The sequence below is a fragment of the Siphateles boraxobius genome, unplaced genomic scaffold (assembly GCF_051911475.1).
Source record: "Siphateles boraxobius isolate OS27281-9 unplaced genomic scaffold, OSU_SipBor_1 173, whole genome shotgun sequence".
Taxonomy (NCBI): Eukaryota; Metazoa; Chordata; class Actinopteri; order Cypriniformes; family Leuciscidae; genus Siphateles; species Siphateles boraxobius.
Genome location: NW_027508781.1, coordinates 87090 through 102500, shown reverse-complemented (window position 1 = coordinate 102500; position 15411 = coordinate 87090). Strand labels below are relative to the sequence as shown.

The window sequence follows — 15411 nt, the reverse complement described above, 5'->3', positions numbered from 1 at the left end:
CTTGTTTTCTGACAAATTCATCAAGGTTTTGCTTAAAACAAGAAATAATATCTGCCAGTGAAGTCAGGAAAAATAATAAAAGTTCAAAGGCAAAACAGATTTTTTTCTCATTTAGATACTTTTTCTCGCTTAAGCGCAAACTCAATTTTGACTATTTTCTACAAATATTTATATTACACACATTTTATATATTTTTTTTTTTTTAAGTTTAAAAACGTTTTCATGTCATTTTAAGAATGTTTAGATATGTCTAGTGAAAAAGCAAAACAGAAACACTCATATTTATATAGCTATAAGAATGATTGTATAAGATTCACTCTTGGGCTTTAACCCATTTCCTGTTGTTGTTTGGTTTCCCTTTTCTCCCAGCCCGTGCCGGATGATCCCGGTGTGTTCCAGGTCAGAAGTGTGTGTTCAGAGCTGGTGTGTGTGTGTGTTCAAACCCTGCAGACAGGTGTCTGACATGCTCTTCAGTTTGACCTGCTTTGTCTCTTCCACCACTGGCCTCAACACAGTATCACACACACACACACACACACACACACACACACACACACACACACACACACACACACACACACACACACACACACCAGGCCAGGTCTGGATCTAGGTCACAGAGGTGTGTGTGTGCGTGTGTGTGTGTGTGTGTGTGTGTGTGTGTGTGTGTGTGTGTGTGTGTGTGTGTGTGTGTGTGTGTGTGTGTGTGTGTGTGTGTGTGTGTGTGTGTGTGTGTGTGTGTGTGTGTGTCGAGGGAGGGGGTCTAATTGGGTTGGGACCAGATTGCTCATTAAGAGCCCATCCAAGCAAAAGTCCACTGGTGTGTTTTCAGTGATCCAACCATCTGTTTTTTTTTTGGTTTTTTTACTCAGTTGCTCAACTCTATTCAGATTGTCTACGATCCTCCTTTGTCTGCTGGAAGTGTTGATGTGAACGTTTGGGCCCGAAAAGCTTCCAGTGTCCCGATTGGATCACCTTCAACTAATCCTGACTGTCACATGATTAAAGCCAGATGCTGATTGGCTAGTTTTTGCTTCTCAAAAGTCTGGCGCAGCCGAGCGTGGACAGTTTGAGTTACAGTGGCCAAGGACTGTGAGATATCAGAAGATCTGCTGTTGGACTTTATGGAAACGGGAGAGAAACCAGACGAGATGACAGAGTGACGCTCAGCGGGACACAGAGATGACCTGACCAAAGATATCCAGGATCCAACAGCTGAACCAATGTGAAGTGAGTCCAGTATTATTCTTATTATTATTGATAGAAGCATGTTGTGATGTTCAGGTCTGGTTTTGGATGGATGATGTATTCTGTGTTGTGAATTGAGGTGTAAGTGGATAAAGTTAAAGTTTTTGTTAATGGCTCCATCACTGGCATTTTTTTTTTTTTGATTGGTGAAAAAGTTTGCATGTGAAACTTTTTTTTTTTTTGTGGGTTGGTTATTATAATTGTACTTTGGTATGGTCATTATGAATTTTTGTAAAAAAAAAAAATGTATTATATTTTACTTGAAAACTTTAATACTGAAAAATCATCAAAATTTTTTGTTTTTGAAAAAACATTCAGAGTTTTTGCTTATGGAGTCAGAAAAGTAATCTTGTTTTCCCTTTGAAAAAGTTTATTTTTCTGACTCCATTGACAGATATATGTTCTTGTTTTAAGCACAATTTCATTTTTTTTTCAACTTCTGGTCTACAGACTCAGTAACAGGGCTAAATATGGTACGACAGAGACTAGATTTACTCACAAGAATACACTCCATTTCTCATTAATATCGAGTTGGCATCACACCACTGCACTTGTCTCATTTATTCTCAAGCAGTTATTAGTCACCTAATAGTTTTATACAATTCCCCACTACTTCTGAAGAAGTTCATGCATTTCTGGCCTCAGGGCTGGTTCACATTCACAGTACAAGAGAACAGTTAGTATATACTACCATGTATTGGGACACACAAGTATGTTGTATCATGCAAGGCCTGTATTGCATGATTGGAGACCTGAGAGGAAATGTGTGTATGTCTAAAGACGTATTTTGCTTTTTCTTCAGAACTTTAACTAACCATTAAAGCAAAAGGAGAACCAAAGCAACTCGAACCAAAGGAGAACATACCAAACAGAAAACACACATCAAGAAGCGAGTGGCGACTGCAGGATTGAAGATGAAGCTGGAAGCGTCTCTGGAGGACATGAGCGAGTGGAGGGAACTGGACTTTGCGATGAACTGCACATATATCGTCCAGGACCAGGCGTGCGAGCCGAGCTTCAGGCTCCCGAAAGCCATGACCTCAATCCCACGAAACCTCACCTTCCAGTACAGCGCCGACAACCAGGTGAGCATTCCCAGTTCCCTCATTCCACAGCTCCTGCCTCGGCATGGTTTCACACACACTTGTTACCTAAAGACGCTTGTGCAAAGCACTTTCACTTCAGGCGGTTTCCTGAGCAGAACTGATTCAGAAAGTACAATATTTCTGCTGAGGTGACATTATGGCAAAGTTATGAACAAACATTCTTCCAGTAACATTCGTTCAGAGTTATTTGGCCCTTAATTAATAAAATATTTATATATCATTCATGGGATGTTTTTTCTGAAATGTTTTAGTTGGACGCTCATCTAACATGTTTCTGTTCAGAGAACATTTAAAAGTAATATTCCCATAATGTTTGAAGAATGGAATGTTTGCGTAACACTTTACTTAAAGCCTTCATGTAAAAAGGTATTCATAATGTACATAATGCATAATGGATAATTTGCAGATTCCTTGTTCCATCAGAAACTGTTTTTTTTCTCGTTGTTTAATGCATTTTACTTTCTAAAGTTGTAACGATGTTTTATAAGTGTGGTCTCAATTATTCATGAGATCATACAATTCACTCGTTCTCTCGCTCTGCTGTCGACTCTGCTGCTGTGTGTGTGTGTGTGTGTGTGTGTGTGTGTGTGTGTGTGTGTGTGTGTGTGTGTGTGTGTGTGTGTGTGTGTGTGTGTGTGTGTGTGTGTGTGTGTGTGTGTGTGTGTGTGTGTGTGTGTGTGTGTGTGTCAGTGTAAAGGTCATGTCACACGGCTCTCTGGAGTGTTTGATTATGATGTTTGAATAAAGGCCCTTATTCTTCAGATAATACAGTAAAGTTAACATTATCACAATAAATGATCCCCCTGTTGGGGTTATTTTGGGTTTATAACCGTTTGATTGTTTATTATATCTTTCTTATTTAGCTTTTTTTGTATTAAAATAAGATTGCTGCTGTTTATGGAAGCTTGTTTCCACCACAGAATAAAAAAAAAAAAAGGTAATTGCGACTTTTTATATCACATTTCTGACTTTTTATCTCAGAATTGCGTGATATAAAATTGCAATTGCGAGTTATAAATTGAGAATTGCGAGATGATCTATTAATTATAACTATATAATTATCTTATAATATATTTTATTCTGTGGCGGAAACTAGCTTCCATAGCAATCCTATCAATGCAAATACCAATGGAAACATTCTTAAAAATTCTTTATTTATGTTGTTTATGGTTTTTTAAATCTTCTTCATCTCTGGTTCACACACATTTGTCCTGTCATTCTTCAGCCCTTTGCTGTGGTTTCTTCTGTCGGCTACATGCACTTCTTCGCTGTTCCGTTTGTCTTTTGCATACGATCCAGTTTCCCTCCTTCGCAGGTGAAAGTCAGTTCCTCTTTCTAAAGCCTCTGCTCTTTTTATGTTCTGTCACACTGAAGGTGTGAAATTGTGGTCATGAGCTCATAAACACACACATGCACAAACTCTGGCCGGTCCGTCTCAGCAGAAAGTGCAAAGACAGAAAAAGACAAAAATACGTGTGAAAAATATTCGGCTTCTGATAAGACCTCAAGATCAGCAAGAAATTAAAACTGTGTGTGTGTGTATATATATATACACAGTATCTATCAATATATCTTTATCTATCTTTTTTTGTAAGTGCTTCTTATAACTTGATTCTCATCGACCGCATAATAAACCTTTTGGTCTACATTAAATTGCTTCTTTCTCTTCCCCTTTCACACACTCTTTTGTGTCTCATGTTCATATTCTCACTCTCATCTTTTCCCACACACTGACCCTCTTTTATTCAAGCAAAATCAACCATAACCTTGAAGCCAACGCCTGTCCCGATAGACTGAGGCTGTATTAGAGAGAGAACAGTCTCTAGACGAACTCTTCGAGAGGAATCGATCACACACTTCCTATTTCTGGCTATTCCTCTGGGCTGATTCTGTGAAAAGCATTGCTCTTATGCTGTCATTGACGTTTGCTTCGGACAGAAAAAACCCACATCCAGTGTGTGTGTGTGTGTGTGTCAGTTCCTGGAGGGCCGACAACACATTTTTATTGGAAGGAAAAACGAAAGATTTTTAGGGATGTTGGAAAGCCAGTCTCATGGTGACTAGACTGCCAGTCATTCGCTGATCGGTTTCTGTGATGCATACGCACATATTCCAGAGTTTCTGTGTTTGTGAAAGTCTGTGTATTAACGTGTTGTTGGTGCGCAGTGTGTATTTTGGGAAAGAACTGAAACTCTCGAATGCTGATGTGTAGCTACGATGGGCAGTGCTTTAACTTAAACCAACACATGAGGTTTGAAGGTGGTGCACTGCAAAAAAAGTTTTCTTCGTCTTGTTTTTCTGTACAAATCTCTAAATGTTCTTAAATCGAGATACATTTACTGAAGAAGCAAGATCAGATGACATGAGATTTTAATTTGAATGGAAAAAATGTTAATATTTTTTTATTATTTATTTTCCGGGAACAAACACGTCACAATATTCCTCATTATAATAATTCATACGCAGAATAAAGGGGCGGGGCCTGGTTGAGTTAGTTAGTAGTGTGTTAAACTGGCGGTTATGGTAAGGGGCGGGACATTTCCCAAACACACTCGAAGCGCTCGACCAATCACAACACACTGCTCCAGCCGACCAATCAGAGCACAGTGTGCTTTTCAGAAGGAGGGGCTTCATAGAGACAGGAAGTAAACAGAGCGTTACTGACAGACTGGGAAGACAGGAGCCGCAACAATGGAGAATATGAGGAAAATAATCAACATTCAAGCAGGAAAACCTGTTCTAGTAGAGCCTGAAAACAACATCACGACTTGTGATGGGCTCTCTAGGTAACACTTTATGTTGATGGTCCCTTTTGAACATTCTAATAACTATAAGTAACTTAGCAACTACATGTCAACTAACTCTCATTAGAGTATTAATAGACTGCTTAATATCTGCTAACTTTATTGTGTTGGTCCTCCAGAAATTCAACTGTCTATAAGTAACTTTGTAAGTACATGTCAACTTATTCTAAGTCTACTAATACTCTACTAACGCTCTAATGAGAGTTAGTAGACATGAATGTGCAATGTTACTTATAGTCAAAAGAATGTGTGAAAGGGACCATCAAAATAAAGTGAAACCGAGTTTTTAATGAAAAGCAAGGCAACCTTTGTTTGCAGTGAGTTATCAGGCAACAGGCAGAATCATACGCAGTCATGCATGTAAGCGTTTGTGTAAACGAAGCGTGCCTCACTAACGGGGGCACGTGGCAGATGGGTGATCTGTGACTCAAATGCACAAACACTTATAGAATCTCAGCCAAAGGAAGTAGGTTAAGCTTGACTGATTAACTTTCGTTTGGACCTGGATCCTCGGACAGCTGCGTGGTGTTGGGTTAGCGTGGTGCCGCTGGCCTCGTCAGGGAGTGACACACACACACACACACACACACACACACACACACACCCTCCTCTGACTCCATAAACCCTCTCTGAGCGGTTAATCACTAAAGACCAACCAATTAGTCACGCAACACTAACAACTCACAATTCTTCTGTCAGTGCAACTCTCGTCTCAGTGACCGTCCCTCTTACTTATTACAATCCATAATTTCTTCATACTGCATTCAGTCTAATGTGGACTTTAAGTGTTTTACTCAGTGTTTCTGTCTTGTTTTCCAGCACTAATATCTAAAAAAAAATATCCAATCAAGATGCATTTACTGGAAAAACAAGCCAAAAACACTAAGTAAACGTGTTGTTATGAGTTGGTTATTTGACCCCCACGCCACACTTTGACCTATTTTACAGGCATGGTTTCTGCCATCGACAGCATTGCGGGTCGACCACCTGCTCCAGTTTCTCTTCTGTCTCTTTTAAAGTCATTGTTTGTCAATACCAGCCAACTTTTGCCAGCTGGGTCATTGGGGTCAGGCTTATTGAGGACGGCTGTATGTTTCTAGGTCAGGGTCCAAGTAGAGCAGGGAAAGTATAAGTCTGTTTATGCACTTAACTCGTTAGTGTGTTACCTTAGGTCACCTATGACGTTTCCTTAAACTCAATGCACTTCCTTTTAGAAAGTGTATCATTAATCATTTATTTTGATTGCTCCCAAGCTCACTCTTTGCTTCTCTCTCTTGCAGGTGACTGGTGTTTTCAGTAAAGAGTACATCCCTCAGGGCACGAGATTCGGACCTCTTCAAGGGGTCGTCTACACCAAAGAAAACGTGCCCCTTCAAGCCAACCGGAAGTACTTTTGGAGGGTAAGTGACTTCATTACTGATCTAATCTTTCAGGGACACTGTTTCTGCTGAAAAGCTGTCAAACCGGTCATGACTTTCCCGAGAATTTAAGCAGAAAGGAGCTGAAAGCTTATTCATCATACAAGAATACACACAAAAATGCATTGGCTTCTTCACGATGATCGTCTTTCTTTTAAACACACGCCTATATTTAGACACACGCATGCATTCAAATAAGTAGTTATTCCTATTGTGCTTTTAAGGGCTTGTTTGGAAAACACAGAGGAAGCTCTGAGAGCCGTATCCTGTTTGTTGTAGATTCCTGCTGTTCTCATATGGTTTACTCAGCAGAAGTTACCAAGTGTGCCTATTTCGAAACCATTTGATAAAATCGCAAAGGATAACGCAAGTCTTTGGTTTGTGGGCAGGTTTTAGAGAAGTCGGGATTCCTGCACAGACAGAGACGCACGCACGCACACACACACACACACACACACAAATCACTTTCTTTTCAGTTCTTTCTGTTCTCATATCAGCATGCATCTTATTGAACTTCAGTCTCTTTATCTCCCTGCCAAGGTCACTAGATCTGTACGTGTTGGTGTTTATATCCATGGTGTGTGTAGGCGCACACAGGAGAATGTGTGTGTATGTGCGCATTTGCATGTCGCTTTGGGTTTTCCTAGTCTGAGCTGTCCTTTCCTTTCTCCGTTTCCTGTAAATCTTTTCTAACTTCCTGTTGCCATAAAGAATTGAAATGACGCATCGTGTCACGTGACCGAAGGCAGGTGGACGGATGTGTCCATGTGGGTGAAAGTGTGTTTGTGTTTATGAGTCTTCAAGGGTGTAACTGGTTAAAGGAGTGTCTGTGATAGTGGAGATGTCATGTCTCGGCACGTCTGCGCAGTGAATTCCCCCACACACAACTGAGAACGAAAGTGGGAGGAGTCAGGGGGAGGAGCCTGTGCGTGTGACTGGCAGCATGTGTGGATCGTTTTCACGCCCAGCACTTTATAAAAAGCCTGACATCATAGACACACAAAGTTAGTCACACATTCAGCTGGACAAGCCAAACACACACACACACACACACACACTTTCACAGGTTAGAAGACACAGAGGAGTTGATATAAACAGCTGTTTGACAAGCGTTCTGTTCATGGCAGAGGTGAAGAATAATTTGTAACAACTGATTTACAGGCTTAAAGAATGATTTTAATGTTTAATTGTGATGGTTTTGACACCTGCAGACTCAAGCGTTCATGTTTTCCTCTCTCTCTCTCTCTTCATCCAGATCTACAGTGGTGGCCACTTACACCACTTCATCGATGGCTACGACGTCCAGCGCAGCAACTGGATGCGGTTCGCTAACCCGGCGCGCTCGCGGGCCGAACAGAACCTGGTGGCCTGTCAGAACGGCCAGGAGATCTTCTTCTACACGCTCCGGCCCGTGGAGCCCAAGCAGGAACTGCTGGTGTGGTACAGCCCAGAGTTTTCCCAGAGACTGTGTGGCCAGCAGGAGCAACCCGACAGCCTGAAGCCAAGTGAGTCACGGCTCCGGGATTATCCCACATAGCTGGCACTGGGGAGGGGAAAACTGGATGAATTGTGCTTTTATGTATATAGTGGGGGGGGGGGGGGGGGGGTGTTTTTCTTCTTGTATATTTATTGTGTTCTCTCTTGCTTTCTTGAAGCAATATGATTATTAGTCACATCAGCTACATTTTTTATTTTGCCCGGTGTCTTTCCTTTCCTCAGTATATAGTGTTTTTCCCCCCTTTTACTTTTCTTCTTGAATCTTTATTGTGTTCTCTCTTGCTTTCTGGAGACAATAGGATTATTAGTCACTTCAGTAGCTTTATACTTTGCCCGGTGTCTTTCCTGTGTATCAGGCGACTCCTTTAATGCCTTGAACTGAAACAAAGTTGGCATAGAATTTCTTTTTTATTAATGTCATTTTCCCAAATAATTCCAAGGAATTGGTCATTGAACTAAATGTGAAATTTTGAAGGCTAAAGACTGGTTATTTACAACTTCGAGAACCATTTTTTACAGTGTAAGAGTTCAGTAATTAACGGGCACCCTCAGTTCTTCTGCGTACACTAGTAATATTGACATCCAAAATATATACGGGAGGATGTTTGATATTTATTCAGTCAAACCAAAATTTATTCAGACACCTTGCTATCCTAACTTTTAAAATTAACTATAGTGTCCTGCACTCACTAGTAAAAAAATATCAAAAAATATATATGGTGTCTGAATAATTTGATGACTGTATAGGTGTACTTTCTTGGTTGAAATGACCATTATGATAATAGCACTAATAGCAGCATACTGTTAAATGTTTACTGAAAATTAGCCTTAAATATAAAGAACAGTAAGTAAGGGATTTATTTGACACGTGAAAACATGAAAGTCACAACATGAAAGTGACTGTCAATGAAGCTGTTTGTGAATGAATGTGTGAGGTCTGTGAGTGCGTGCGTGTGTTTATGACAAAACGCTGGACCGTCTGGATATTTCTGTCTGAGTACATGTCATGCGATAGCGCCTATATCACATTGATTCAATCTCACACTGACACTGTTATTTCCTGTCTCATTCACTCCTCGGAATGCATGTATGTCTGTTTTTGTGCGTTCTGTGCGTGCGTTTATGTTTGCTATTGTTAAGGATCATTACCTAGTCACGCCGACACGCATACGCTTCTCTCTTGCGATGCTTTTACTCAACAATTACACCTAAATATCCCTCTTTAGGAAGTCATGCACCGTGAAGAACATCAGCCTTTCTTAAAACCTCTTATTTTTAATTTGGATCATTCAGTGCACTTTAACAAGTCGTCACCTTCCTAAAATAATTGTCCAGGTCATTTTCTTTTTCAAATGACTTAGGCAATTATTTTAGGAAGGTGACGAAGTTATACTTCCTTTGTGAGGTTCAAAGAATTCTGTATATTCAGTTTTAAAACCGTGTAAGTACATCATACAGCTCTTTTTGCTGGACTTTGGCATATTAAGTTCTTCTAACACACCTGCTGATATTTAGTCTAATTTAAAACACGGTGAACATCCAATGCTTCCATTCATCCGCGTTCCTCCGGGATTTGAAAACGTATTTATACACATTTGACAGTTCGATTTTGTTCGGAGTTTCAAATATTCATTTTCACTTTCCTCACTCTAGTTAGGAAATGCCTAGACGATGCCTGTAAATGTTGCACCAGATTGGGTTTGAGGAACCAAGCTTCGACCACAAGGGTTATAAAGTGTTTGTGTAATCTTCCCACTGCTGTGACACACTTGAGCCTTGTACCACTCTCCATGATTTAGCAGGTTTTGTCTGAGTCACCACAAAGGTTACTGAAAGAAGCTAGCTGTTGTGGCTTTCTTTTTACAATCTCTGAAGCGAAAGGACAGTAATAATCTAACCTTATCTCGATTCCCTGCATAACAGTAAGTAACAGTTAGTGATTTTTCCCATGGTCGAGGACATCTGCTGTTATGGTGAGTCAGAGTAGTTTCTGAGTGAGAACTATAGCCGTCACACGAGTCTCTTTCTTCCGATACATACATATGGCCCTCCACCTCACAAACACACACACCCACACTGCGAACACCCACACGGTTGTAATCTAGGTGCTGTGTGAAAGCAGTACTACCTCTTTGACAAACAGAAACCAGTCAGAGATCTTCTGCCTGTCAGCTTCAAACTGAAAGAGCTGCCATTTACCATAAGTGAGCGTTTAAGGGGGAAGGTTATGAGTAGGTGTACGACATACAGACACACCAGCATGTTCGATGGGTGACCGATGTCGCTGTGAAGACTTTGACCTGCTTGGTCAATCTCAGCACACGTGAAATGTGTTGACTTGCACACGAGTGTCGATAACACTTTATTTTGATGGTGCCCAAACTGACTGTAAACTAACCATCTACTAATACTCCAGTGAGAGTGAGTTGTAGGGGACCGTAACAATATATAGCAATACAAAAATGCAACAATATGTATCGTGGATAGTGACTATATTGTGTAAAGTTCACCCAAAATAAAAATAAAAATAAAGTTTTTAGAGTTTTAGTGTCAGTACTACATTAAACTGCTATATATAATGGGTTAGGGTTGGGTTAGCCAACCCTAACCCTAATGTTGAATATAATATGTAATAATGCAGTGGGTCCTGATAATGAAAAATGTCTTGCTACCAGTAAAAAGTGGCCTACATTATTTAAAATATATCTAGTCAGTGACAGAGTGCAAGTATATTTGTCTAAAATAATTCTGTATTTTCAGCTTCAGAATCATGAATATGTTTATTCTGGTGTTTCTATTGTCCTGTGCTTTGGGTTTCCAGCACCAAGCAATGTACACACACAATGTAAAACCAAATTTAGCATTTTAATTAACAGTAAATTTTTGTTAACCTTTTATCGTATGTCTTGGATTATCACAATGATGCCATCTCGTGAGTTCAGTATTGTGAGATGCATCACAATACGTGACATGAGGGTATTGTTAAACCTCTAACAAGTTGACATTTACAGTATTTGCAAAGTTAGTAGAACGTCTAAGTCTCATACTCATGTTCTCACCTCTGCTGTCTGTCAGCCTTCACACTTTTCTCTGCACTGTGTGACCTTTTTGTTCTCTCTTTCTACAGAATACATGCCTGACATGGACTATCAGAAGCAGTACGTATACTACCCCAAACAGGCCTCAAGCCCACACAAACTTCAAAGCGAGGGAGAGGAAGATGAGATGGATGAAAAGATTGACGTAGAGGTTATTGAGAGGGACACGCCACCTGACACACCGGACGAACAGGTCGTAGATTTCAGCAAGAAGATCCACAGAGCTGCTTCACCACAGTTGGTGCATCCTCCACATCCCAACCTGATGGAGATGAACATGAGCGCTCACCCGTATCCCACCCTGTCTCCACCGCAAGACCTTCCGCTCCACTTACACGGCCTCTACAGCCATCATCGAGAGGGTTTGATCTCGTACCCTTCCCTGCCCTCTCCTAGACCTCTGCAAGCTCCTTATCCACTTCTACCACAGTACAATCCTCATTATTCCCGTCTCCTGATTCCCCCATACTCCCCGCCCTTCCCGTCAATGTTGCCTTCGAAAGGGGGTCTCCGGTACAACGGATTCCTGGGAAGTGATGGCTTATCCTACCCTTCAATTCCCCAACCTGGTCTGTTACCAGTTACCCTTCCCTATCCTTCCCCACTTCATGGAGGACTGAAGGAAAGAGTCCCTAATACTCCCCCCCGGGGAGCTCCGGCGACACCAGAACTCTCCCCTCGGCAAAGCTTCCAGAAGCCTCTCTCTGAGTGCGAAGAAGCCATTAACCTCAGCCTGGCTTCGCCCAGGAGCACACCCCCCCCATCCTCGTCTTCTCCACCAACACCCGGGTACAAATCTCTCCCGTACCCACTCAAGAAGCAGAACGGCAAAATCAAGTATGAATGCAACGTCTGCCTCAAGACCTTCGGTCAACTGTCCAACCTCAAAGTGAGTACACTTTATTCTAAGTCTTGTTTTGAGAGCTGTGTTATGATGTGGTTAAGACTAAAGTGTCTGTGTTTGCTTTGAAGGTGCACTTGAGGGTCCACAGTGGCGAGAGACCATTCCTGTGCAACTTGTGCAAAAAGAGTTTCACCCAGCTGGCACACTTACAGAAACATCACCTGGTCCACACAGGAGAGAAACCACACGAATGCCAGGTGAGCTCATATGCTCTGACTCAACATAAAGTTATATCCTATTAACATGCCATGACGCACACATACAAAATTGCTTATCTGTGACAGGACCTTTACCTTGTCACTCCTGTTTCCTTTAAGAGAAATGCTTTGTTGTTCAGTAACTAGAGAGGGTGTGACAGTGGCGTGAGCCTGCGCTAGTCATTCATATTGACCACTAAAGATAAATAAGTCCTTTAGTGTGGCTGGCTCGCTGTCTGCATACCAGAGCAACATCGAGGCGATTATGTAAGGCAGCAGAGAGGTTGTTGTGTGCCGCCTCTTTGAATTACAGTCTGTGTTTCTCTTTGAATGTCCACAGGTGTGCCACAAACGCTTCAGCAGCACCAGCAACCTGAAAACACACTTGCGTCTGCACTCGGGAGAGAAGCCGTATCAGTGTAAGCTGTGTGGAGTGAAGTTTACCCAGTACATCCACCTTAAACTCCACCGTCGGCTTCACAGCTCCTGCGACCGACCGTATACCTGCCAAACCTGCACCCGAGGCTTCATCCATAGCTTCTCCCTACACCTCCACCAGCGCTCGGGATGCTGTCCCAACACCCGTTCCGAGACGCCCAAGCTGGTGGAGAGCTTCGACGCCAGTCACGAGGCCGAGGCTCTTCCGGAGAACGCCGGAGACGCTCAGGTAGACGCCGCCTTGGAGAAATGGCTGGCTAAGAGTCTGGAAAACGGCGAAGGGAAGGAAGACGTGGGATTCCTCAAGGCTTTCAGTACTTCAGTGCCTCAGGGAGGGACCATCATGGGTCATCATCACCAGGAGAGAGCCAGCGTGGTTCACTTCAACCATCGGCACGCTATTAAGACTGAGGAGGAGTAGATGACGTGTCCCAGCAAGCATTTTTGCATTTAAAAGATGTCTAATAGCCGTTTAATAGCTAAATCGTGACTACAGATTGACCATGACACTGTTATTTTGCTGATATTTTGGTAACATGATGGGATAAGAACCATCTCATCCGCTGCCTGTCCAAAAACTACAATGATTCAGTTTTGACTATAAGTGGACAACAATTAGCATAGAACATGTCAAAGAAATGAAACCAAACTCCTTGTAATCACTGTTGACTTTGCTAACGTGATGGAACATCATACATCTGGCAAGTTATTTTGGCAAAAACAAAATGTAATCAAATTCAAGGTTATTTTGTCTAGAAGTGGGTTACTCATAGCCGGACTATACATCGAGTCTATAGTTAACCTAGACGTGAAATGACGGCTATTGCTTGCTGGGATAGTTCCTTCAGGTCTTCCAGAAACCCCTCGAAAAATGCTATCTATGCACAGGGCATTCCCTAGTTGACCAAAAATCCTCTCTTTCCTGGGAAAATCAGAGAGAAGATGCGTAAACCAAGCCAATGAGAGCCGCACCAAACAAATAGTGTTTCCAAAGACTTGAAGAAAGGGATTGCACTTCTACCCTCTGACCTGTTATTGAATGAAGATGTGATTTATAATGTCCTCATCTGGTTTTCAAACCGATGTCAAAGTCTGTTTGTGTGAGTTTGTCTTAACTTATTATTGTTGAGTTTTTATTTTATTTGAACTCTGTATCAAATGTTTTAAAACTTGTGTATATGTGTACTTTTTATGTGTTTTTTTTTTTTTTAAATATTGGGATTCTCAGGAATTATGTGTCAATCCCACTATGGACACTATATGTTACAGTCCCAAGTGGACTGGATCTTCTCCGTCCATTAGAAAGTGTGGTCTGTGTGCGAATGTGTACAGATGGATGTACGTGGCTATAATTTTACCTGGTGTTCAATAATTCTGAATGTGATCTTTTACGAAAGGATGTGAAATGTATCTTTTCAAAGGATCATTCACTGTAGCTTCTAAGATTATTATAGCGTTTTTTCAGATCCTGAACCCCTTTGACATTGGAAAGAAAACATGCCTCACTTTTTATTTAATATTTTAAATATTCTTCGTTTTCTTAGTTTAATGTTACTTGGTTGTGTCTACCAATGTTTACTGTTGTCTCTTTAATCCAAACAAGTATTGTTAGCACTATGAAAATGATCAAATCGATGTAGCTGAAAATGAATTTGCCAATCATGAAGATTGCAATACTTATTTTTTTATAGACTACAGAACTACAGACACAACAGTACCTCATACTAAAAAGTTAAATTGTTAGTTTCATATGTTATGCTCTTTTAATTTATTTGATGTCCGCACTGGAAAAAGCAGGAACTAGATCCAAGTGCAGATATTTGACTGTTATCTGCAGCAGGGTTTAGAAAGGAGACTTTTTGTACAGTTCTTTTGTTATCCTAGTTTATTTTTGACTCAGTCCACAAGATGTCGATACTTTATATGTGAGAACCTATTTTTGACAAACTTTTATAATGTAGCGCATTAAACATTACTTGTCTAAGACCTCGCTCTGTCCGTGTGATTGTGTTGTTGATGTCCTTACTCTGTTGTCTATAGAATCAGGTTTTCACACTCGTTCAACATCAGGCTTATTCGCTTGAAAGTCCCACACAAGCGCAGCTCTCTGTGGTCGTATTTCTAGAAAGTAGAGGAACTGAAATTGTTGCTCATCAGCTAAGACTGATCAAAAATGCCCACCGTCACATACATTGCTGTTTTTCATTTTGACGTGAAAAAGAAATCATAAAAACACCCCCAACCTTTACCTACCGTTACTGTTCAGTCACAAATAAATAACTCCTCCTAGCGATTAGGTTCTAAAAGATGATATCCAGACGTATATAATATTTGATTACTGAAGAGACTTTCTGAAATATCTATAAGCTGGTTCAACAAAACGCAACAAATTGTGTTCAACTAACCTTAACACACTGGTGCTCCTAAAAAGTGGCCAAACACCGCAAATGTAACTTTATGTAAAAATGACGATAAGTTTGTTTTGTAACACAATACAAAACATTTAACTAATTAAAAAATTTCTCAATTAACCTTTCATTTCTGCTTTACTTGTTTTCTGCATTTTGGCTGATTTGTAGTTTTTATCCCCCCCAAATAAAACAAATATTTCCCATTAATTCCTATGGTGGTAATTTTTGGCCGAGATGAGTAGTTTCAAGTTTCAAGTTCAATTAATTTATAAAGCACATTTAAAAACAGC

General features: G+C 40.8%; 1 protein-coding gene and 1 long non-coding RNA gene across 4 annotated transcripts in view; both read left to right on the top strand.

The window, feature by feature from the left end:
• Positions 1-490, top strand: part of LOC143740572 (uncharacterized) — an 18037-nt gene extending 17547 nt beyond the window's left edge. For both annotated transcript variants that reach the window (XR_013204836.1, XR_013204837.1), the window contains exon 3: positions 370-490. This is a non-coding gene — a long non-coding RNA (uncharacterized LOC143740572). The remainder of the gene's footprint in view (positions 1-369) is intronic.
• Positions 491-1091: 601 nt separating this feature from the next.
• On the top strand, positions 1092-14696 carry prdm1b (PR domain containing 1b, with ZNF domain). Of its 2 annotated transcripts, XM_077232550.1 has the most exons (7): positions 1092-1230; positions 2051-2333; positions 6439-6558; positions 7832-8081; positions 11201-12060; positions 12144-12272; positions 12613-14696. In XM_077232550.1, the coding sequence occupies exons 2-7, from the start codon at positions 2163-2165 to the stop codon at positions 13129-13131; spliced, it is 2049 nt and encodes a 682-aa protein (XP_077088665.1). In that variant the 5' UTR covers positions 1092-1230; positions 2051-2162; the 3' UTR covers positions 13132-14696. The 2 variants fall into 2 exon arrangements, with proteins under 2 accessions (XP_077088665.1, XP_077088666.1); XM_077232551.1 differs by lacking the exons at positions 1092-1230; positions 2051-2333; positions 6439-6558 and adding an exon at positions 7578-7705.
• The last annotated feature ends 715 nt before the right edge of the window (positions 14697-15411 follow it).